General features: G+C 37.8%; 3 protein-coding genes across 7 annotated transcripts in view; 2 read left to right on the forward strand and 1 right to left on the reverse strand.

Moving 5' to 3' along the window:
* LOC111322161 (melanotransferrin) overlaps positions 1–5,068 on the forward strand; it is a 6,169-nt gene extending 1,101 nt beyond the window's left edge. The window contains exons 2-5 of the mRNA XM_022925216.2: positions 1,606–1,821; positions 2,159–2,434; positions 3,239–3,469; positions 3,918–5,068. Coding sequence (XP_022780951.1) covers positions 1,606–1,821; positions 2,159–2,434; positions 3,239–3,469; positions 3,918–4,303 — 1,109 coding nt within the window. The 3' untranslated portion in view covers positions 4,304–5,068. The remainder of the gene's footprint in view (positions 1–1,605; positions 1,822–2,158; positions 2,435–3,238; positions 3,470–3,917) is intronic.
* Positions 5,069–5,101: 33 nt separating this feature from the next.
* Positions 5,102–9,386, reverse strand: LOC111322162 (orexin receptor type 2). The gene is made up of 3 exons (XM_022925217.2): positions 8,945–9,386; positions 7,208–7,454; positions 5,102–6,890 (listed from the first exon to the last, which is right to left on the reverse strand). The coding sequence occupies exons 1-3, from the start codon at positions 9,099–9,101 to the stop codon at positions 6,173–6,175; spliced, it is 1,122 nt and encodes a 373-aa protein (XP_022780952.2). The 5' UTR covers positions 9,102–9,386; the 3' UTR covers positions 5,102–6,172.
* Positions 9,387–10,607: 1,221 nt separating this feature from the next.
* LOC111322107 (uncharacterized) lies at positions 10,608–24,196 on the forward strand. 5 transcript variants are annotated; one of them, XR_015994448.1, is made up of 10 exons: positions 10,608–10,803; positions 12,816–13,099; positions 13,253–13,369; positions 15,650–15,796; positions 16,275–16,613; positions 17,137–17,199; positions 18,072–18,127; positions 19,085–19,143; positions 23,005–23,116; positions 23,746–24,196. XR_015994448.1 is itself a non-coding variant. In XM_088742481.1 (9 exons), exons 1-9 carry the CDS (start codon positions 10,710–10,712, stop codon positions 19,935–19,937), a joined length of 1,257 nt encoding a protein of 418 aa, XP_088598607.1. In that variant the 5' UTR covers positions 10,609–10,709; the 3' UTR covers positions 19,938–21,480. The 5 variants fall into 5 exon arrangements, 2 of the variants coding, with proteins under 2 accessions (XP_088598607.1, XP_088598608.1); XR_015994449.1 differs by lacking the exon at positions 23,746–24,196 and adding an exon at positions 23,582–23,739; XR_015994450.1 differs by lacking the exon at positions 17,137–17,199 and having other exon boundaries at positions 10,609–10,803.
* Positions 24,197–25,252: the final 1,056 nt, after the last annotated feature.

The following is a 25,252-nucleotide window of genomic DNA, read 5'->3' on the forward strand; positions in this document are numbered from 1 at the left end:
TCAAGAATGCTTATGTGAATAATGTATGTCACAAGACTATTCGACTAAGGCCCAGTTCAAATGTCGAATTTCACATATGCCGAACTTAACTCCTATTTAGTCGACTATTAAAGATAGTTAAATACAGCATTTGATTCAAACGTCGAATTTAACTCTGTTCGCTGTCAATATTCCCCACTACTTATTTGCTAGATGAAGACATCTATTGAGCGTTTGCTTAATTGCTTTACTGATGCTTTTATTTTGCTGTTTGTTTTTGCTTCGTCATCTTAGCTTTTCGTCATGGTACTTTGACTTGATTCACGTTCCCAATCATTTCAGTGAAACACGACTCACAATATGCCACAGATTTTCTTACTTTCCATCCAGGAGTGTCCTCTTGGTTTTCAATAACCGAACACCTCATACAAAAGTAATTACTGCACGTCTTTGCAAAGCAAGAACTACAAATTCCTTTGTCTCCCACCATTTTTTGTGCTGTTTTGGCTTTTTCGCGCATGGCATTCACAGAATTCCTCGCGAATTGTGGGTAATAAATAAATCATAACAATTTCCTATAATTCATGCATTAAGTTCGGCACATGTGAGATGCGACGTTTGAATCAAAAGTCGAACTTAAGTCGCATCTTCGACTGTTTCAGTCGCAGATACGGCGAAAGTCGCATTGAATTTAAAACAGTCTAATTGAATTGATTCAAACGTTGCACTTCACATGCATTTAACTCTCGCATTAAGTTCGGCATATATGAAATTCGACGTTTGAACTGGGCCTTACGAAGCCACTTCAAGTTGTTTGCGTATATGACCTCGAAGTTGGATGGGATAGTTCATGACTCGTCGAGAGTTCTGCGATTGGTTGAGAGAACTCACGCGACTCTCTCAACTAATCAGCTTTTAATCTCAAATCGATAGGAATTTGAACTTGCACTCTCCCCCGACTAATGTTTAGTCTTTTTTTTTTTTAATGTGATTTTTACTTTGGTTGTGATTAGGTCACGATTACTTTTGTTTGGCTCCACGCCAGTCAAACGAAAGGATTCTAACGACGATGTCATTTTACTAGCGCTCAAATGTTAGAAATGATAAGGGGATAACATTCTGTTAAATTCTTCAAAAGTATCGCGCATGGTTGTGAGTGAGATGTACATGCGGAAGCCCAATATATTGTAAGAGCCCAATTATTCACCTTGTTTTCCGGAGAGATAAACTCGTGATTTCTGACACGTGTCTCAGAACTAGGATAAACTCAAAGAGATGTCGACTTTCCTAAATTCATGTTATTTCATTCCCGAGTGTTTCCTCGCTCAGAGCACGATTGTAATGGCTGATTAATGATCACATGGCTTTCCATATATTCATATGTATCCCTGATGGAAGGAATTTGATTGAATGCGATCAAAGCCCCCCAAAAGGCACATGAACGAAAGGTTACCTCTAGTGGTGTCGACATAGCTAGAAACTATTTACGCTTGCCACGAACTTTGGCGGGTTCACTTGTAAAACTATACCAAAACCATAGTTCTCATGTTACTTTCTGACCTTCTCAAAACTTGAATTAGCTGATCTTATTTTGATTTTTTCTTGTTTTGCTTTGCTTATCACCAGGTCAAGGCCAAGCTTACCAAATGAGATGGTGCACAATTTCTGACAAAGAACAGGCAAAATGCGACGACTTGAAATCTGTTCTTAATCAACCAGGGAACGATTCCGATGTTACTGCAAGTTGTGTTCAGGGAGGTAGTGCGATTGATTGTATGAAAAAGATAAAAAACGGAGAGGCTGATCTGATCACGCTCGACGGAGGAGAAATATATCGTGCAGGTAATATTCCTGTAGCAAAGGAATGATAATAGGAAGGGCCATTACAATTTATCGTGCTTCTTGAGTCAGATTTAACTTGTTCTTACCTTGCCCGGTTTACTCCTTACTTAACAAGCATTGCAGATTTCTCACAGTTTTACTCGCTTTCTTCGAGCTAATTCTGCTAATTCATAAAAGTCAACTCCCTTTCTTTCCAGCTAGAAGCTGCTTAATGACGTTACTCTTCTCCCAAACGAAAGGTGATGAGAGAATGATAGGCGTTACGTACAGATCACGCGATGTTTTTTTTTGTGGAATGAGTATTAAGGAAGCTATTGCTTGATTTAATATTTCTTAGGTAAGGAATACATGATGGCTCCCGTGGTTGCTGAAACGTATACTGCTGATGCGGGGAGCCTCTCTTATTATGCTGTGGCAGTTGTAAAAAGGGATGGTACGATTACAGGCCTAGAAGACCTGAAGGGAAAAAAGTCTTGTCATACAGGAGCGGGAAAGACATCTGGCTGGGTCGTACCCGTTGGTACACTGCTGGCCGAGAAATTCATGACTCAAGACTCTAGCTGTAATCCGTACGTATCAGCTGGAAAGTATTTTAAAGAAAGCTGTGTGCCAAGTAAGTCATTTGAGTTATTAGTTTACTGAAGCATCATGGGCGACCTCGTTCAAAGGACCCACTCTCTTCCTCCCTCGAGAGACGAGGAAACAGGACCCTGGCAACGAGGTTGCATCAGTGACACTTTGGGATTCGTCAATCCTTTGCGTATCTCTGGCATCTTCTTCATTGTTCGTTTTAGTTAGCTCTCTGATTGTTTTTGAAAACTCTCACTACTTAGTCCACCAGTCAAATGCAATACGGAAAACCACCCTAGTTTTGTACTTAACGCTTTTCTGCTCTCCATTCTGATCACATATATGCAAGAAGTGTCGGGTGTAGCCTTGTCAGTTTGACACTGACGCTGGCTAAAAGCATCTAGCTTTTCTCCAAGAACCCTGTAAGGTCTTGAGATAGACACAAGTAAGACTTAGACACAATATTAACTCTCACCTAATGTTTAGGGCGCTGGTCACCGGTTGTAGAAGTCTGGGTTTGAGTCACTGTGCTGTGTTGTTGAGAAGAACACATTACTCTCGCAGTAACTTTCTCCCCCAAGGATTATAAATGGGTACTGGTGAAGTTGCATGGAAGCCTTTTGAAATGTCAAGGGTAATGTTGAGATGGACTAACATCCTATCCAAGGGGGGGGGGGGTAGTTATACTACCAGTCGCTTCATGCTTAGGAAACCGTGATAAGTTCCGGCTGAATGGGCCACTTGTCTCTTTGCCTTCACCCTGTTACCGATACAAATATAAACAAGCTGATTTCCACTGTTTTCTCTTTGACTGTTACTAAGTTATAATTCTACTTTTTAACCCTAGATGTTAAGAACCCCGATATTGATAAAAACAAAATTAATCCCGAAAACCTTTGCGCGCTCTGCAAAGATGAATGCGAGAAAAAAGGAAAATACTCTGGTTATAGTGGCGCCTTTAAATGCTTGATGGATGGTGTGGGTGAAGTGGCATTTGTAAAACATACAACCGTAACCAGCGAACCATCAGCAAATACAAGTGATTACTTATACCTGTGTTACGATGGAACTACTGGTGGTATGTATTATATTTGAATCAGAGTAGTAATTCTATATACCTTTTCTACTTCTAGAATCATCTCGAGTTCATTGCGTTTCTCAAAATTTACAATCGTTGAAACTTAATTTGGCTGCTCTTCCTCAGTTATACACTGTAATATCGTTCCAGTCCTCAGACATTCCGCCTTAAAACATTTATTTTTAATTTTTTTTTTTGGTTATTTTTGATTTTAGCCCTATGAGGGTAGAACTAAGCTTTCTCCTTCCCAAGGGCTTCGTTTGTCTTAACACTACTTCATACTTGATTGATTTTAGTACACTCGACACAGCCACTCAACGTATATAGGTGTGCACGATAATTGTCCCTGTCTGGCAGGTCATTATATAACCCGCTGACAGACCTGGAAACTCTTGGTACATGGAGGAACTGTTAAAATATTTTTTCCTTTCCTTGAATTTTTTTTCAGCCATTGGAGATCATACCACATGCAACCTAGCTAAAGTTCCCTCTCACGCTGTAATGACGAGCAACGGAAGCAGTAATAAAGCAAACTACGCTAAGATCTTGATCAAAGCGTCAAGTGATTATGGGATCCTAATGTTTGACTCAGCCAAGTGGAACGGAACAGATCTTCTCTTCAAAGATTCCACTGTCAAGCTTTTAGACGTCAGTTCTAAGACCTACGAGGAGTTTCTTGGAGACGGTTATTTAAAAGATCTCGAGTCGTTAAATGCATGTCCCCCAACAACATACCCCCCAATCTCAGGAACCAAGCAGAATACGCCTCACCTGATTGGTTCTGTCGTTTTCTTGTTGACGGCTCTGTTCCTGTGTGGAGCTGTACCTTACTGAAAACCTCATGCAAGAGCTGCACATTGTAGAAGTGTAACCACTAACTAGCCTATATAATTTTTTTGTTCCTCTTATTGGGTAACTAGAGTTTTTGTTGCTGATTTTGCTTCGCTATAGGGATATACTGAGTTGCCTACTTGCAGACTTTTCATGCTTGTCACGCAACGCTATTCGTCAATGTGCGACCGCGCGCTGCGTATCAAATCTTAAAACAACTGGTGACTAGGCTAGTTTCGGCGTTGTTCTAGTCAGTGTATCGTTTCGTAATTCGAGTGTAACTGGGCTTGAATGTAGTTCATCGTTTTAAACCTAAAAAGATTGAAAGTCAAAGGCACGTGGGTTTTGAAAGTGAAACGGCAAATGAGGTATAACATTTAGAGAAGGAGTAGCTGTGTTGTTTTTGTTCGGTAAACATAACTTTTTTATGTTACTAGAGATAGTGTCAACTAGTGGGGTCGGAACAGTAGTTGTAATCTGGAAGAAAACATTGTTTCTTTGTTTCGTTCGAAAGACTGAACTAAAGAAGCTTGCTGCGAGTTATATAGGAAGTAAAATGGTGAAGCTTTTAGAAACGACCAAGACAGGGTTAATAGCACGAGGAAAGAAAAGATCGGTTTGTAATTTCGTCATGCTGTGTGAACAGGGAACTTAATCGAGTGCGCACGACCAGTTTTCTTGAATAACAAAGCAAGGGAGTTAATAAGTGCTCATTAAAGTTGTTGTTTCTTTGTTTCACCATGATTAGAATAAACAAAGCTGGTCTTGTATTGTCCAACTTTTTTCTCTTTTTTTTTTTTTTTTCACTCTTTAATAACTTTCCTGCACAGATAGTGTAAGGGAAGTACATGTTCTCTAACCCTGTGCGATGTTCTCGGTCAGTGAAAATAGGCGAAAAAAGGGGACGGCGAAAAACACAAGAAGTCGTTCTGCAAACGTTGTTCTGCCAACCGCCGTGAGAGTTCTTTTCTCGCTTGCCTGCTCTTTCGCTCGTTTTCTCCATCGGACAGTCCGGAACAAGCCAAGTAACTCCACTTAACTGCATCCACTTACCCACCCAAGCCTACGCACGTCACCACTCGCGTCTAGCTCAAATTATTTCCCGGTCGCTTCTCATAATATACATGTACATTTTTTTCATTATAAAAACACTGTGACATATTACAATGAACCGTCTAGCCTGAGCTAATCAGAGCGAGACGCGTCCTGATAAGGTAAACAGAAAATAAGAGGCTAAATTTAGAGTAAACTAGTTACGCCAAGAAGTACCCAATCAAAGGGGGTCATGTCCTTTAATCCTCGCCATGAAATTATTTCTCATCAACATATTATACCGTCTTGTACTTAATTCTTTACTTAATTCAACTGCAATGCTCAAATTCGATATCTGAAGATGGTAAGAATTACTTAGGTATTATTTTGTTTCGTCGTCTCAGTACATAACACAAACATTGATGATAATTTTCTAAAGTCAATTACCAAGAAACTTTTAATACACAATCGGACATCAAGGCGTTAAGGGTGGTACTGGCGTAATAAATTAACCCCGGACACCTTTCTTCTGGTTTAACGTTAGCAGAATCCTCTAATGAATTTATTTAGCTTTAAAGATACTCTAGGACCTGAGAAAGCGGGCTGTCACGATGCGAAAAGGTTTCCGTCTAATATTGTAATATTGTCTAATTAGAATCAATAGAACAATCCCACATGCTTCCAAATGGTAGGGAAGCAGCCCGTGAGAAGGACTAACCTTCCCCTCCCTCATTGAAAAGTCCGGCACTCCCCTTGATATAAGTCTTAATTCGAAAAAAGCAACGCTCTCATTGAAATTGTAATGTCATGTTCCTGAACATAGCAAAAGAGTTGTTCGAATTATCCCGTTTGCAGCATCGTCGAGCTGACCAACAGGACAGAGGTAGTGGGCGCTTGTTGGCCATCCTCCTCACATCGGCACCTGAACACATCCACGCAAGCCTTGCGAAACTTGTCACTGAAGAAGCTGTAGATGAAAGGGTTACATGCCATGGAACACAGAGCAAGTACCGAGGAGAAGTTCACGAAAACGCTGAAGCCGACCGTCTCATAGGGAAGCTGTATGAACGCTCTGAGCAGCACAACCACTTGAAAAGGCAACATGCACGTCATAAACGTGACGATCACTGTTAGAAGCATGTAGGTCGTCTTGCGCTTCTTTTTCATTCTGTTAATTGCGTAGGCACGGTTCGCACTGTACGATGGTTGGCTATTCGTTGGAGAGAAACCACGACCGCTGCGTGCGCGTGCGTCGTCGCTTAGGGACGGCTCCGGTTGCCATAAGGTTCGTATGATCATGATGTAACTTATGCCAATCACCAAAATAGGGAGGACAAATAAAAGAATGAACGCCAACACTGTGTAAATTTGGTTTCCCAATATCCCGCCTTTACCCGTCCAGTCTTCGACGCACCGTTTGTATTTTGTCGTGACCACAAAGGCCTGGGGAGCAGCAATGGCACAAGACACCAGCCAAGTAAGACCCATTAAAATCACAGTACGTCTGATTTTTTTTCGTGAGGCACGAACCGTGAAGGGATTCACGATGGCTTGATATCTACGGAGAAACATTAAGGGAAAAATCATTAGGGTGGACTTTCTTCATGAAGTTATATTTCGAGGAGCCCATGTGCTTTGCATAAACTCTTCGGCTCCTGTGGCTGTAACCCAACCTCGTTTCCAGGGGCCTTTTCCCTTACTTGGGGGTGGGCGGCTAGCTGTAACTTTCTCTCAATCGATTTTTCTCGTTTCATTGAATTTGGTCTTTTGCGAAAATTGATCAAGAAAAATTCGCAATTAAAATAAGTTGTCAAAAATTAATGTAGATAAGGTGGGCAATTTCAAATTTAACGCCCTTCTTTTCGTTTTATTTACCTTTCTACTGCCAACACCACCATCGTATAAACGGACACCGACACAGATATTGAAGAAATCACTCTGACTGCTCGGCACATGAAACCTCCGAGAGGCCATTCGCTAGGCGAGATCTGGTCAGACATCAGCGATGGAATGGCGAACAGAGCTGACAGCAAGTCTGAGATGGCCATATTGAGGAGGAACAGATTGGTCAAAGTGCGCATGTCTTTTCTTCTGGTGATTACGATGCAAACAAACCCATTACCTAAGGATGACAAGATAATCAAGCTTAGTCAAACAAGAAGGAATTAGTTTGAATATATCAACAAAGTTAAAATGGTAAATTGGCCACCGTTACGATTATAAAAGCTGACGTTTCGAGCGTTAGCCCTTCGTCGGAGCGAATAGGAGAATTGTGGGTTGCGTGTGCTTTTAAAGGCAGAAAAAGGAGCTACGTGATTGGTGGGAACATGGCAACGAGAAAAACTCGAATAAAAAGGAATTAGGTTAGATTAGTATATCAGAGGGTCTGATGCATTCCTATTAAATAACGCAGATTAAGGGAAAATGTTGTTGTTAAAAATAATATATTTACATAAACTATAAATTAATTCAAATACTGTGTTGATCAGAACAGCATTAATTTTTTAGGTACTTTTAAGAGGGTTCATCTCTTTAGTCTGGGGAAAGATGTTTCTCGTTTTGTTACCAGTGAGCGTGGGATAAAAGGAAAATAACGAGGAATCGAACTTCAGACCTTCGGATTCCGCGCTCTGATACTCTGATGGTCTGAGGTTTGATCCCTCCTGAGAACTCTGATTTGATTCTTTATCCCATGCTCGTGACAGAAGGTATAACCATCTTTTCTCTATTTCTTTACCGAGCTCAAAATTTACAACCTTTCTTTTTCTGTTCCCATGATCGTTTTTGTAATTCTCTCTTCTGATTGTTACACGTCTCTTTGGAATCAGTTAGGATAATTCTGTTTCATGACTTCTTATATCAATATGAAATCATCTGTTTGACAAGTTTTCCAATCTCAACACCTGTTTGCTAAACAATGTACCGAAGTTTTACAGGCTGATTTTGGGAGAAGTTGCAAGTTTATAATTTTTGGGAGCAAAGGGTTAAACATCTCAAAAATTTAATATCAAACGTGAGCGATTACGCTGATAGGTTGGCGAGGCGAGGATAGTAAGTTGCCATGGAGTAGGTTTATTGAAATTATCTTGGCATAAGCTAACCTATACACGTACTTTCAGTTTTCGAGATATCTTTGAGGCTGAGTGAGAGGAGATAATTAAAATCTCAACCGTCCTTGTGAACGACTACCTTAGTTTAAAGTAAATAGCGTCCTCCAACTCAATTGTCTTCCCATTTTCGTAATTCACAACGACTAATTTATCACGAAATTCAAAGCCCTTCTTTCCATTTATGCCTGATATGAAAGCAGTCACATTTAGAAGTTCTATTGACCAAAAAATAATTTCTAAGGGCATTCAGAAACCTCGCTGTAAGGGAAGCAATGAAATGTAACAAATCAAAGAACTTTAAATAATAACTAACGATTCGCGTTATTTCTTGTGACTGATTTTGCTATCGTGCTTTTCTGTCTATCTTACACTAAGCTAAACAGGTTAGCACTTCATGTTTTAAATCTTTTTGTAGCTTCAGTCTCGTAATCGATGCGTTCGTGCAGAGTCTGGTCTTGCGCAATCAATAAGTACATTCTTGTAAAGGCATCTGCTCTCTTACCTACAATGGTTACTAGAAATATGATTCCATATATTACGGAGAAGACTGCCACTTTTTCCACTGGAGAAATAGGAACTTTGTCCTGACTGTTGTCCGCGCAACGGGGATCTTGGTTCAAGGAATTGTTGATTTGTGTGGCGCAATCTTCACTGGACATTTTTGACTTTAGAGTGTTCACTGTCGTTTTAGCTTGAAGAATGTGTGCCCCTCAGCTAGTGTCAACTTACACGTAGAGACCAAGCTATTTGAAAGCAATTCCCAGGTAAATATTTTCACAACCTTATGGACGCTTTTTCCTTTAGCAATATTGAAACCTCATAAACAGTCCAACCTCTTTGGTCGTTCTTGGAAGGCACCTACCGAGAAAAAGAATGGCACGTCCTGTCGAACTGTGCAAACGAGAAGAGCCCAGCTTTTGTGCCTAATCGCCAAACTTTTCTAATTAAATGTTTAGTGGCCAAATAAATTCATTGTACTTATTTCCCCCTTTTTACCGTGATTCTTTTGTTCTTGGGTGTCAAATACTGTCAGAACAGATTGAATGCTTCAATTTGTTTGAAGAGAATGGTCTCGGCAATGACGTGATAAAAACCAAAATTAAACAACTTGGTCAGCGCAAACTATGTTCTTAATTCTAGAACAATAGGAAAGACAAGCAAAAAAGCCCACAGAATTGTTGTGAAAAAACATGAACATTTTGTACTTCTTCTGAACAAAGGCAAAGATGATGGGCAAAGACTTCATCATGAAAGAAACCTTTCCTTTTTCAGTATCTTTGTGTTTGTCAATCTAGAGCTTCGCTTTCCCCGAGTAGGGGAGGGGAGCGTCGTAGCATCGCTAGAGATTAGCAAGAGGCGACTGCAGACAAGATACGAAAACTTTCTAATTATAACTTTTGGTGTTATGAAAAAAAAAATTAAGAGGGACAAAACAGATCATAATAAATGATAAAATAAAACGACAATGAAAACATGCAGGGAGTAAGCATGTTAAAGCCTATTTGTGAACCATAGTCAAATAGAGAATTGCGATGGAAAAGTTTAATCAAATTATAACGATTAGCTTAAAGTTCTTATTCTGCAAAACGAACAGCAGGTTTATTATTTAATTTGCCTGAATTAAAACTTGATATTATGTGAAGTTTGTTTCAAGTCAGAATACCGTGTGAATACTGAAATTATCCTCTGCGTTATCCTAGGGTTGCTATCGGGAAATTTTGAGATCATTTACCCCAATTAATTAAGCCCTGAACATTAAATGGCGTATAACTTTTTGTCGTGACAAACCTCAGAAGTTATGTACCTGAAGATTTCATTGCATGTTCCTGGTCTTTGAAAATTCACTAGCAAAAATTTTAGAAACATAGGAAAGGAATTAAAATTTCAGTTTTACGACAAAGTAATCTGTACCCTGCGAGCAGAGCCTTTTCTTCTTTTCTTCCTCTTGTCTTCTTTTCGATTCGAAGACGGGTTAAAAAGGCTCTGATCGCAGGGTAAGTAATCTGCCCAAAATCCTTTAGTTCATGCGAATCTTGATCATTGACCTCGTGACCCACGACGCAACATTGGAAACCAAGAATGAAATCTAAACCAATCAAAATGAAGAATGATCGACAATTTTAACCAATCAAAGCATGCACATATAATGCATTGTTTGATGAATGATCACTGACGCATGAACGAGAACTTTGCTGGCGCCATTTTGTGTATGTTGTAGCTGATGTAGTTCATTGATTTCAGCTGGAATTTTATCACATTTCTCTGTCATGGCCGTGGAAGGTGGCTACCTAACCGAACTTCTAACCGAAAAGGACAACTTAGATCCTTCTTTCGTACATTCAATGCGCTTGTTAACCGAAGGTAGGCCGTGTATTTTTTATAAAATCACTCCTGCAACGTCACGGAAAGCCGAAGCGCAAAGATCGAGTGTAATATTTTGCATTCCTTCGCGGTCAACAACCACCAGTTGCTTATAAAGTATAACATCTTCGTATTTACGGCAGATGGATCCTTTCGGATTGATGATTTGTGGATAAAGTATCATCTTTGTGGTTGTTTCTCATTCCGTGAAAATTCTTCGTTTCGAATCGTTGTTGTCGGGAGGCGACCAGTGGAACGAAGAATTTGCACTCCTCCGAAAATTGTACTATTGCTTTTACAAGATCTCCTTCCTCCCTCGCTTTATCCTGATTATCAAAATGTTTCGTAATGCTTTTTACCGGTGATTATGGCTATATGTAGCTATAGTATGGAACAGACCTCCAGTGCGGAATTTCCCAATATTTGATGACTTTGCATTGGAGTGATTACGCACTTCACCCATAATCTTTTGGATCTGTTTAATGTGGTTGCCCTCATGCAGAGGTGTCGAGGAATTAGTTTTTGTAATTGCAGTTGCTGTAATTAGTCCCTAAAATGGATACGTTTCGCTCCCTCTGGGTATAATAGGTGATATTATTGTGTTTCAAGGCTCGGGTTGTGTAAGTGGAACTGATTGTCGGTATCATGATCAATCACTGCTCATTTGCACTTTGGTTCGTGTCTTTCATCCCATGAATATATTTTCGAAACCCCGTTCTAAACTTGCCAATAGAAGCACCCTTGATGGCCTAGCTTTACAGTAGTTCTCCGTCCAGTATCCTCTTTGTGACTGTTGAGTTTACAGCAAAGTGATATTCTTTTAATACGATGTAAAACCTCGGAAACTTTTAACTGCCCTATACCCTGTGTGAGTACTAGAACAGTTGCTTACCAATGGAGCTTCGATATCTCAGATACAGACAATAAGAGTGCAATACAAGACCACTTGACAGTAACAATTCAACATCAAACTCTGGGCTCCAAATATTTTAAGCAAAATTTTAACTTTCTAAGTACCTTTTTATTTTCTTTGCAAGGAAGATATTTTTAAGGCATTAGAAAGAACTTACACCTCTACATACCTAATCTAAGTTAATCAAGCAAGCAGCTTAGTTATTTTTGTTATGCAGTAAATGGTTTGAACCCAGGGGTAACATGTGAAGGTGTAGTCTGATCATCTGGGTGAGTGTAGTCCTGAGAAGGACTGTTGTCGGTGGTAGTGACTGATGTTTCGACAACCTGTGTGGAAGTCATCATCAGAGTCAAGTCGAAACATCAGTCACTACCACTGACAACAGTCCTTCTCACGACTACACTCACCCGGACGATCAGACTACACCTTCATATTTTTGTTATATTGCACAATGAGAATCTCTTTGTAGCTTTATATGTTGTAATGCTACCTGGAGCCTTATCTTTCTATAAGGGCAGAACATGATAGCAGGGCTCAAAACTAATGGTAGCCAACTAGCCACAGACTAGTAGAAATTCTGTTTTGGCTGGTGGTTTTCAATTTTCACCATCCGGTTTAGCTAGTAAACAAACTGAAATTATTTTAATATCTAAGTTGTTACTAGCCACTTGGCTAGTGAGTTGAAAAGTTAGTGTCAAGCCAGGAACATTTATATTATGAACCATGAAAGGTCTTAACATGACTTTGTGCTGTATAATTATCACATTTGCTGGCAGTGAGGTGCATTTTGCAGGCAAGAATGGAGATTTCGGCATTTTAGCCTGCTTGTTTGCTTGCATGATTGTTCAAACTGTTTTGTCATCATCGTTTCGGTTTTTATTTTCTCATTGCCCTCAAAAGTGGTACTAGCTATACAGTTAATGTTCTTGGGAATAAATATGTTTTGGGCCTAAAACATGTTCATGCTCACAAATATAAACACTGTTGTTTCATCATGCACCTCGTAGAAATTTACTCTGAGCCAAAGCTAAACCATTTTTAAGATCCTGCATTGTTCATCAGTCAATAAACACTACATTTGTATTGAATTATTTGACAGAAATCAACAAAGTACAAACTGGGGGAGCACTTACAGCAGTGCAAGCGTTAAAAAAACCCAAAGTTGAGAAAACAAGTAATGGGAATGCTTTATCACCTGTGTCAGAGAATGTACCTGCTAGTAGCCAAGTGCCTGCTCCTGAAAGCCCAGAGGTGCCAGCAGTAACCAGACCTCCCCCTCAGACACATCACTTCCGTAGACCTGCAGATGTCTTTGACAGTAAGCTTTATCAGCCCACCAAATTGATGGAAAAGGTCTTCATTCCAGTAAAAGAATACCCCAAGGTGAGTTTTCTTTCTTCTTAATGTAAGGCAGTTGAATCCTAATTTGACATGTTGGATCAAATGTTGTCTTTTATCATCATCACACTTTGTAGTTTTATGCATTGTATCTAAAGCTGGGTTTGTATTATTTGTTGTTTTTTCCCATCGCCTTAGTTTAATTTTGTTGGAAAGTTGCTTGGTCCAAGAGGTAACACCTTTAAGCGTCTTCAAGCTAGTACAGGCACCAAGATGTCAATTCTTGGTAAAGGTTCCATGCGAGACAAGGAAAAGGTCAGTAGACTCGTAGTAGACTTAGGTCATCATGTTACTTTATTTAATAGGGAAACATTCTGGTACAGTACATTCACAGGAGTTTCAATAACTTTATCCAAAGCAGCTGCCAGTGGTGTTATGGGCAGCAAAACCCAAATGCAAGCTTGCTTGCAAGCTAAACAGACAGAAGTAAGAGGTCTTTAAGGCAGCAGTAGACTGCTAATGACTGACTTTGATTGAAACCCCTGCATTTAGTGATTATACTGCCTATCATTATGAAGTGGAAAACAGATTTCAGACAGATTTCTCTCCAACAACTTGCAGCACTATCCAATAGACCAATTCATGAAATATGAGCCAAAGAAACCTATTTGTAACTTAACTAGCTGATAGAAAGTGACCATTCAATATTGGTCAAAAATGAAAATAACGTGCCAAAACTTAACCAATCTGCATAACACACTCAAGGCTTAAGTATTTCAGCTGCACACAACTCTCCACTTGGCTCTAACCCTGTTATTCCCATTAGTGACTAAGACAGAATTTTTCCTTGTAATATGAATACAATATCAAGCAGATAAGTGTAGAAAATAAAGGGAAAAAATCAACTAGGGGATTATTAATTGATCCAAAACCAAATTCTCAGAATCAGCATCATAAGAATTGAATGGCAGACTGTAAGGAGAATTGCTGATAAGATATTGGAAGTGAAAGGGAAAATAATGACTTTGCTTCACTGTCATGGAGACAAGCACCGTCACGTGTAACATTCACACACAGAAAATTATCATTTTGGTAACATTTCAGGCTTAACCATAATAGATTAAAGCAGAACTAAGATCCTTATTAATCAAAATTATTCATAGATTTCGGGCGCATAGGTCAAAATTTCTCAGGAAAAGCGATTTTGGAGAAAAATTAGATTCCTTGAACCAGTGTACTAGCATCACGCTGTACGTTTCAATCCACAAACTCAGAAATGCATCCAACATTTCAAAATGTAAATTGCTTCAAAGATGAAATAGCCTCGATAATTGGAATGCTCACCTTTCGAACAGTCAATCCTGAAAATTTTGGCGTAATTCCTTTTTGCCATCCAGAGAATGAAGCAAATTTCTGATTCTCAAACACTCTGAAACGTGCCATGTTTACACTTCATTTTTGCAAGAAAGGCAAAATGTAAGTACCCTCCACACGCGAAGAATGAAACTGACCTTCCTGATTTCCTTTCAAGTGTCATTCTCAACTCACAACGATTGAAAATAGCAATTTTCATTTTAATATATAACAAATTGCATGTGCTAGAACCAATTTACCAAATCCCAAACGTTTTGAAATGTTTCATGACGGGTTTCATTCGGCAACATCAACCTCGAAGACGAGCATCTATTTCGTGGTCTTTGACTGCTATTTCAGTTCCTTGAACAATGATCGAATGCTTCAAAACAGCCTTGGTAACCACTCAAGAAGTTTTTGGAAGCTCAATGTTATGCAACTAGTAAAAAACACATGAGAAAACGTTGCGTACACATGAGTTTTAGCTTGAAATCATCTGGCATAATCAGTGTGTAAGAATGGCTGTCTGGCGATGAAGTGTGAAGACAAAACAGAATCAATGAGGAAATGGAGAGAAAACCAAGAGGAGAAGAAAAGACTGTACAAAAAAAAACAATGTATGAAAAAAATAAGGCCAGAATTGCCGAAAAAAACCAGACATGATATTGTAAAAAACGTAAAATGGGTGGGACCGCAATACATTCTGGGTACTACAGAAATTGCTCCAGCTAATTCCAAATAGGTCAATATGTTGTAATTTTGTTGTAGAGGTTCATTTTCTGTGCAAATAAATGATTTTAATTGAATTTGGAAGTTCATTCGAATTTTTTATATTTTCTTGGCATGTTACACATCTGTACATGTGTACTGTGCTACGGATTGATACTGTACATTTGAAACAAGAATGCACAATTATAGGGCTTAAAAATAGTGATAATTAACAATTATTCACCGAAGGTGAGGTGAATATCGTCGAATAATCCCCGAGACAAAGTCAAGGGGATTATTTGACAATATGACCGAACCCGAGGCAAATAATTGTTTTAGTATAATTTCAGAGCTGAACAACAGAGAAATTTCTAAAATCATACCATTTTAGTAACATTTATTAACATTTTAGTTTAACATTATATATAAACCACGCGGAGCGGTTTATATAGCGTCATATAAGGAACTGCTCGACCAATCAGATTGCTGGAAACTCTTTGTTCAGCTCTGAAATTATGCTAATGTTCAATACAGGAGGAAGAACTGAGAGGTTCTGGTGATGCAAAATATGCACACCTTGAAGAAGATCTCCATGTGTTAATTGAAGTTGAAGCTCCCCCAGGCCAAGCTCATGCTAGATTAGGCCTTGCTATTGAAGAGATTAAGAAATTTTTGGTACCTGTAAGTATGCTCTTATTTATATAGTTATTCCGTAAAAATTGCCTGCATTTGTATGCTAAGTTGAAGGGACACTTTTTTGTTCTTCCTGATTTAAGACAACAAACATCAAAATACATGTATCAATAAACATGCAAAGAGATGAAAAACTTGCAATTTGCTATGCAGAACAGTGTACATTTTTACCCAATGTATGGTTAGTTACTTTTTATTACTGAATACTGGTCTTTTCTTGTTGCTCTGTACGTATTTGTTGATGTATCTCTATGTTGTTTTGCATTGTATTTTGCTTTGCCAGTTCATTTGTTTATCTACTCATAAAAAAAAGTAATATGTTTTATTGCTAACAATCCCCACAACCCATCCAGTTGTTCCACAATGAGATTTGCAGGTAGTCTTAAGTTTTAAATCTTGCTGTTGCAGTTTTAAGCCTTCACACAAGTCTTAGTTTTGATTAGTTTGTTTTTTTACTACTTTGTAGGAAAATAATGATGAAATCCATCAGGAACAGATGAGAGAAATGGCAATACTTAATGGCATGGAGGAACCAGTTCCTGCAGCTGCTCCAGTTGCAGTTCCTGCACCTGTTCCTCGGGGACGCCCCCATCCCAGGGGAGTTCCACATCACTTACACCACCCAGCTCATCATGGACGAGGAAGCCCAGTTCCACGCACAACTACCATTGCAAGACCAAGAGGACCAGCTGTAGGACATGTGAGTGTGTCAGCAGCACGTTCTGCAGCAGGACTAGGCCCATCATCACCCACTGTAGCCCATGCAGCTCCAAGAGCAGCTGCAGTACCAGGGGATCCATATGGAGTAAGTGGATATGTATTTATTTTTAGAAATATTACATTATTTCAGGACCTGAAATAAATTATTAACTAAAATAACTGTAAAAGAAGTACATGAAGGAATAATTGAAACACTTGGTCGTGGTATTTTAGGCTAGGCACTGTAAACGAAAAAACCAAAGAGGGCAGCAGTCTCTTCTGGGGCAGTGAGATTACAAAATCACAAAAGAAAATGCAAAAAGACTGAACTAGCATGAAATTAAGCAACTTCTGCTTGTTGTCAATCATCATAATCCTGTCTAAAAGTTAAAAATGAAGTTAAATAAGGGAAATTAAATGTAGTAATTGCAGCGTTGCTGCACTCTAATTTGTAATATTAACAATGTTAAGCCGTGTTAAACCAAAATAGACCACTTTAGATGAAATGACACATCAATTTTATGGTGTACACCACAGTTTATTCCATGAAAGCCCTTTAAATATTTTTTTTAACTGCACTTAAAACTGTTTGCCTGAAATACCTTTACTTGTGCACTTAAATCTGCTAGGCAGTGCACACACTTCCTGCATCAGTTGGGGTACAACTGCTGACTACTGGAGAACAAGTGATTGTAAGTGCTCATGGGTAAAGGAGCCTTGATAATAAATTTACAATTGGTTAAATCAACACAGTTATTACTGTAGTATCAGTGTGTAATGTAGTGTGATCTTTTGGTGGAGGGGAGTTCTAGAAAAGTTCCCCTGTAAAAGCCAGCACATCTTGATTTCAGTAGCATGGAACTACCTTTTCTTAGGGGATGGCAGTTCATTTTAGGGTTATCCTTAGGGTTACTTATTTTGGTGACTTTCTGCTGGTTCTTCATGATACTTTAGAGAGGCACTCTGAAAGTGTTATCTGCCCCAAGAACATAACGCAGTGACATAGCAAAGGCCCCAACCTGGACATTTTACTTCATTGTCCAGTGAGCAACAGATTAAGCCAATGAATGGGTTTTGATGAATGAAATTTTGAACCTCAGCAGAAGTGTTTTCAAAGGAGAAAACATGAGTCACTATTATGGACAAAAGTCCTTTTCAGGACTTCCCTCACTCATATGATCACACTTCATGATTGCCTGGTGGAATTAAACTAAACCATATTTTACATCATCACTTCCAATTCAGTCTCTGTGAACAGTTTTCAGGTAGAGTTGTAACCATGCCCTTTTCATATTACAGTTCCTTAATTACCCGCGTGGCCTATCAGTAATTTTCCACTAGATATTCACAATAATGTAAACCAAATCTCACTCTACTTTACATTTAAATGCAATAACCTTAAAGTTAAAACATTCTCACAAAGGAAGCTGTTAAATAGATAAAATCATCATGCTAGAAAGTTAAAATTAAAACAATTGGAATTACTGCATGAACAGAAGTTTCAATGTCTGAATGAAACAGTGGTTTTAAATATATTCATCTTGTTCAATTGCCTTTTTTCCAGGGCTATGAGTCTTATGAGCCAGGCTATGAATTTGAAGCAGCCTACCCTGAACACGGGTAAGCACTTAGGTCAACCTATAGTCTCAAAATCTCATGAATTGCAAAGTAAAAGAAAGGTGACTTTAGCTAATGAATCCAGTTAAATATTTGTGGAATTTTGATTAACAGTGCAGAGCATTATTTTAAGTTCTAAAGGAAAATTTCTGAAAATGAGGACATCTGTGGAATTATTTTTTGACCATGGTACCAGATAGACATCTGTTGAGATCACTTGATTTTCTTAGAAGTGATGAAGCAGCAGTGGTTTTTGTTGAGGAAACAGTACCCATATATGTCATGTCTGATTAAATTTGCCATGGATCTCTTGATGCTCAGATTTTCTAAGCCATTTGCCCACAAATGAACCATTAGGTTAACTAAAAACACGATAGCTGTCAGTCATTTTGCAATCTCTTCTTTGGAACCAAAGGTTTTTATAAGCTTAAAATCACATAATAATTATAGAGGTATGCTCCTTCGAGATGTATGGGATCAGTGATAGTGATCAAGTTAATTTCAAAGGAAGACACCGAACTATTTGCAAAGAGCTGTTTTCTCAGCATTATGCCAAAGGTGTTCAAAGAGTGGATAACCCTATTCAAAGGATAAGAGTTAAAATGTATTGCACTTTCCACTAAAAAGCGAGTTATCTGGTAGAGAGTGGTATCAATCCTCGGAACAACCCATGCCAGGGGCCCGTTTCTTGAGAGTCCTGGTAACTTAACGGGCCCGTAAAGCTGTTCTGTTTTCATTCATGATAAGGATTTCAAAAGTTTTGAAAATGATGCTATAAAACTACCACCTAAAGAAACGAAAAGGACTGGTTTGGGAGCCAGAACCTGCTCTCCTATCCTTTAAATTTTGATTTTAAAACAAGGCTTCGGGCCTATTAAGTTACTGCGACTTTCGAGGAATGGGCCCCTGGTTTTTATGGGCTTTGGGTTAAGCACACCTGTACATTGTATGAATCAACAGTGAGGCAGTATATTATGAATATGGCCAGCCAGGAGAAGTCTTTGATGCAACTTTTGCAGGTAAGTGGTACATCCTGTCAATATTTGTTTCCTCTGTCAAGCCCCATTTATGGATAAAAAAAATACTTTTGAAAACAAGCAAAAACTGGATTTATGGTCATAAAAACTGACTACCTTAAAAGCTTTATTGCAAAAATTACAGTTTAGTTAGTGAAATTGTAAAAAAAAAAATATTACTTGTTTAAAGGGTCCTTTTTCCCTTTAAAAATGAAAAGAAAGTCTAACCATTAAGCATCTTGTGTGTAGATTGTTTTGGAATTTGTTTTGCTAAACTAGCTCTTTGTCATAGTGAGATTAAATATTAATTCATACTTATATTTTTTGTAAACCTGAGTACTGTGATTTCTTTGATGCAAGATTTCCTGAAATTGTTTCTGTGTGCACAATAAGATCAGAATATTATTTCCAATAAAAAAGTTTGCCTGCTTTTTATTTTGTAAGTTAACTTTTACATACTAAAGAGTTTAAAATCTGAAGAGTTACACTGGTCCATTGAAAGGAAGTTTATTTTGACGGTGGTAATATTTTCAAAGGTTAAAGCAATGATGAATTAGTCTTTGTTAGTGCCTTAAAGTGTAACTCTTTACTTTCCCTATTTGTAATAAATTTCATTTACAGCTATTCTTAGGTTAATTCCAGTTTCTTAATTAACTTTTTAAGTTGTTAATGTTAAACTTACATAAATTCTTATTTTAGCTCCAACAAGAGTTCCTGCAAACTCACCTGCAACTTTCAAGGCACCACCAGCTCGTACTGTGAAGAAAATTGTTCGTGAAGCCACATTCCCTTATTAAAGTAGTTAACAAATTATACTTATTTTCAATAGCTTCTGATTTGAAGAGTGAAGCTTACTGATACTGTTTTGATAAATTTCTCGGAAACCATTATGTATGTTCACCTGATTTCTTATTACAAGAAACTGGTGTTCATTATTTCACTTTCTTTTGGTGCAGATATTTTGATAAGTTTCTTGTTAACTGTTATAAATAATTTTAATTTTCCCTAAGATCAAGAGGAAAAATTTTTGTATGGAGCCTTCAGATAAATCAAATTACCAGGAATACAAAAGCATACAAGCAGTATTCTAAGCGTTAATTAAAAAAAAAACTTTAAAACAAATCTTTTGATAAAGACTAACCAAGTTACTAACTAACCAAGAATATATGAACTTTCATATATTCATCGTAACCAAGTTACCTTTTTGTTTAGTTACCCAAAGCTGTAATAACATTCCAAATTTGTTTATTATTGAATCTAACCAGAACATGTATGTATTCCAGTAATGCTCATGGTAAAATTTCCCCATAAACCTAAATTAAACATAGCCCCTAAATTTATGACTGTCAATTTCAGGGACGTATTTGTAATGTTTAAAATAGTACTAAACACCTGTCCATTGTGGGGATAAGTTTACAAACATCTGAAACTGCAAAGCATGGTTAACCACTTTAAAGGGTTAAATATGAGGTATTCCTTTTTCTTTTTAGCTATGTATGTTAAATCTAAACAGTTTAATCTACTTGTCATTGATGAACTCAATAAAGTGATAAACATTGCTAAACAGTTTGTTTTGTTTTTTTTTTTTCCAGTGTAATTGCCTATAACAGTCAAAAATCAATAAATTGAGACTTAGTGGATTGTAATAAGTGTAAAGAACAGTGCTTACTGGTAATCCTGAACTTGATAATGTTTTCACAACTTTGCTTAAACAAAACAAGAGGCTCATATCCCATAAACATTTCCCGCACATATCTAAACTTGCAGAAGAATTAACTTTGTGATGTGATCTGTTGCTGTAAACATTTAACTTTCAAAATAGAGAAATTACCAAAGTGTGATAAACACCTTTGAATGTAAGTATTTTTAGAGTTTTGTCTTTATTGTTATCTTTTAAACATTGAGATGTTTGTATTTTTTGTTGTTGTTTTATAAGCACTGCCAACTTCCTTCCTTTTAGAAGTAACTGCTTCATTAATTTGTGACTTGTTCCTTAAATATTTTCTAAAATAATGTGAATGTCGGGTTCCTAAATTTTAACACTGCATTAGAACATTTATGAATTGACATGTAAAACATGGTTTAAATGTTCAACAGTGTATCTGAAGAAGGCATCCTAATAATGTGAATATTTTTTGATGAACTATCTACACCCAAAATGTTTGACTTTATTTTCACATAAATGATGCTTTTACAGCTATTTTTATACATACAGTACATTGCATGTGTTTTGTAACTGCTTTTCATGTAACCTGTGTCCACAAAAATCTGCTTTTGAAGATAAGTTTTCTAGTTTATTTTTTGTTTTATCTATCAATAAAATGTTGGTTTTGTAATCAACTGAACTCTCTAATGCCTTACTTTAAATTTTGTCTGTGTACCTAGAATTGTTATGTGAAGTGATTCTGTGTGGAAGTGTCAAAAGTATGGGATAGTTCGATAAGCTTACTACCTTGGAACAGGGCATTTCTGTTGTTTCAACACTTTTTTTCTTCATCTAGCTGTATTTGGTTTCTGTTTTCATGCACGTGATAGTAAAAGTGAGATTTAAACTGTAAAAGAAACACAAACACCCATGTTGTTTGTTTGATTGACCATGGTCATGAACCGTACATTGACTGTTGTTTTCCAACTTTTCAGAAATAACCAGATGATATTCGTTTGGTATCATGATACCATCAATTTTACCTTGTAAATGATTTTAGTTAAAACGTCTAAGCAGGAGACCACAGTGCTTGTCTTTGCACTTGGAATTCATACCTTAATGCAATTCCAAGAGGGGTGCAAACAATAACCAGTAAGAAACTATTGAAATAATATTTAATTTATGGCTTCTAACTGCCAAGCAAAAAAGAAAACCGCAAAAATCCTTAAAAACAAGCAGGGCAACTTAAACACTTCACAGTAATTAGAAGAAATCAAGATAAATATGGACTCAACAGTAAGCTTTTGAGAAAGCAATGACGCTTGAGGAAGACTTCTTTGATGCTGGGTAATAATCTGAAAGGTAACTTTACTATTTTATTTATTTACTCTTGGGTTAATGTAACAACAAAATAAATTCAGTTAACTTTGAAGTGCAGATGAATCCCCTTTTACCATTAATAGATGATTGGAATGACTGATTTTCCCCATTTTGTCCTCCTTATAGCTATCACTGCTGTCAAAGTTATGTTAATGGAGCTTGAACTATTTTTAACTCTTGGACCTTGAAGAATGACTAGCATCTAATTTTTCCTTCTCGGTATCACTGCCAAATCACACATTAAGGTCATGAGAATAAAGGAAATTACCATCTAAAGAAGCTCTTTACTGTTAAATTCTCTTTGTCAGTTCCATAGGAGATGGATGGAACAGTGTGGAGAATAAATGCAAACTGATGTGCGGGTTTAAAGGGTTCAGCGCAGTGATACATGATCATTATAATTATTGTAAGAGTAAAATCAAACTTAAACAAATTCAGTCAGAGTGATAAATCTGGTTGGCTCTGGCAATTTCATGTACCAGAAAATTTGTTGTTTAGGCTTGGAAATTCTAAAGTGAACCTTAAATTAAGGTTAATTGCTTCAATTAATTATTGTGAATAAGAGTAAAATGGAGTTGATGAAATAAAATCGGGTTTAAGTTGTGTCAACTAAACGATAACAAACTGTGTTCATGTGGAAATGAACAATTATATTTTGAAGTGGTCATGGTTTAAAGTGCTGGGAATGTAGAACGGTGCCAGTCCCCCCCTCCGATCCCCCAGGGGGCCTCCCTGTTGCTTCAAGATTTAGATTTGCCACCTCCAGTATTGGAAGAATATAAGTAGAATTGCCTAATGATCACACGATTGTAATTTTTTGTGATTCTTTTTTTGCATAGTGAAACGTATAAAGGTGATTTCTAAGCGATGAACACGAGTTATATCCAAAGAGAAACGAATACAGAGTACAGGAAGAAGACATGTTCAAGGGAAGAATTCATGGATTTTTAGGTTAAAGATTGTGTTGATTTTTGTCATTTTCTGAACCTATGTGCATGAACTCAAGGCTTTTAGATGGATGCGTTGTGTTGTAGTGTTGATGAGAATTACTTAATTTGCAACAAGTAATAAAATGATTTTAATTGTAATTCATATTCAGGGATTTCAAAAGCAGCAGGGTGGCAGGTAGATCTACCCGCTTGTGCTGCGCTGGCTAAGCTCTTGAAGCCGTTCTACAAACGTCATTTTACTCCACACATGCAGTTATGTGTAATTCTCTTCAAATTGGTTGAATGTTAGCAAGAAAAGCGATAGAAGTTGGAATAGACCTCAAAATGCAAGTGATAGAGTCAAAATATTCAAAATTTAGTCAAGGGGGCCTTGCCTCGTTTGAAAGAGGGGGTCCTCCAGGTCTTCTAATAACTTTATCTGTATAACGCTTTAAGCAAGCTAAGTCGTATTTTATGTCCTGGCTAGACCCAAGTGTCCATCCCCCATAACAGTAGCTGATATCTTCAAGAACCTCTTGGTACAGGAAATTGTCTCACTCTCGTAGATCTTCCAGGGGTGACTTCGTGGGAAATGTTGAAAGTTCTCAAGTCTCCTCTTAAGACTAATCCTAGCGTCATTGTTATCAATAGATTCGCTGCCCGGAACAAAAACTGCAAGATAATTATGGAGGTTAAAGGCATCGTGGACGCAGGATTCCTCTATAAGATACTAAATAGCTGTGGTTGCAGTAACACACCTCTACTGGGAGATCAGCGAACTTTCCGGCAAAACTTGATAAGCAGACTCAAACCCAAAACCTCAAACGTGGCCGATGGGTGGCAAACCCAAAGAAAAAGAAAAGGGACAGAAACCCTGGAGGAAGTTAGTGGACACCCCCAGGGAATAAATAGTAGTTATGTAAAGCTTCCCACCTTGGTACTTAACCTGTTGGTAGACTTCATTCCCAAGAATGACACATTATTTCAACTCATTATTGAAAGTGCTTATACAACTTGATTTGTTCTGGTTTATTATGAGCCTGTTGCTGTGTTGCCACTTATTGAGTAAATGGCAATTACAAATAAAATGTAACTAAACCAACACCGTTGACTGTAGAAAATTTTGTTTTGACATCCAATAAGGGATCCTGATTTTCACTCAGACCCCGGGACAAAGGCGGCAATTTTTTCTTAAGGACACGGAGAGATCAACATAATTCAAAATAGCGTTTGTTGTGTCAGGCTGAACGATAAAGTCACGAAGGTGGTTTTAAACTTCCTTTCGCTCCATCCTTGATCAAACTACAAACGAAGAGGAAACTTCCGTAAGAAACTCAACTGGAAAGGAAAGGGCTTCTAAGTCTGAAAGCGACGATAACAGCAGTTCCAACAATAGATAGTTGTTTGATCAGATACGCTTTCCAGAGCCTTCCTGTATTGCATTTTCTTACGAAACTTGCTGAACATTCAAATGCTCTTTAAAGGCCCTCACCACTACTCTAAGGAAAAGTTAGTTGACTGTAACTCGACGTTACTTGTTTCTGTTATTGGATTAACTTTGAACAGTTTATGTAGAAAGAGAGTGCAGGCCCGTTGATACGCCATGAGGACTCGTTCAATGTTGCATGACGCAAAACAAAAAAAGAAAATTTTAATTTCTCATTAATCGGCGCGTCTATCCGAAGAATTTCGAGCAAGCATGTAACGTAAACATAAAGACGAAAAGTGAGCACAAAAATGTGTCTTTTCTTGCGAAATCCGGCTAAATATTATCGACCCTAACTGTCTTGTACGCAAATCTGACGCGATAATATGTGCTGCACGTTTCCAAGCAGTCGTAGGATAAGAAAGGTTTGTTGAGGGTTGCTTATGGGAAGGATTTTTAGGTGACACTTCGTTACCTAGTATTTAAGAGAATCTGAAGGATCTCTCGTACGGTTAACAAATCGGCTAATTTTTCGTATGAATTCTGGGAATTCTCTGTCATCATACTGCGTACTAGGGACTTTTCAGATCATAGCCTACAAATTACTCAGAAAAAGAAATGCGCGCACCCATTTATAAAACGAGATCGATTGCTATCGAACTCCCCAATATTAAGTTCTAAGTTTGGTTACGTCTTTTCTCGCCAAATTTTACTTTTCCTGTACCCTTTTTG

This window comes from Stylophora pistillata, chromosome 13, assembly GCF_964205215.1.
Source record: "Stylophora pistillata chromosome 13, jaStyPist1.2, whole genome shotgun sequence".
Classification (NCBI taxonomy): domain Eukaryota; kingdom Metazoa; phylum Cnidaria; class Anthozoa; order Scleractinia; family Pocilloporidae; genus Stylophora; species Stylophora pistillata.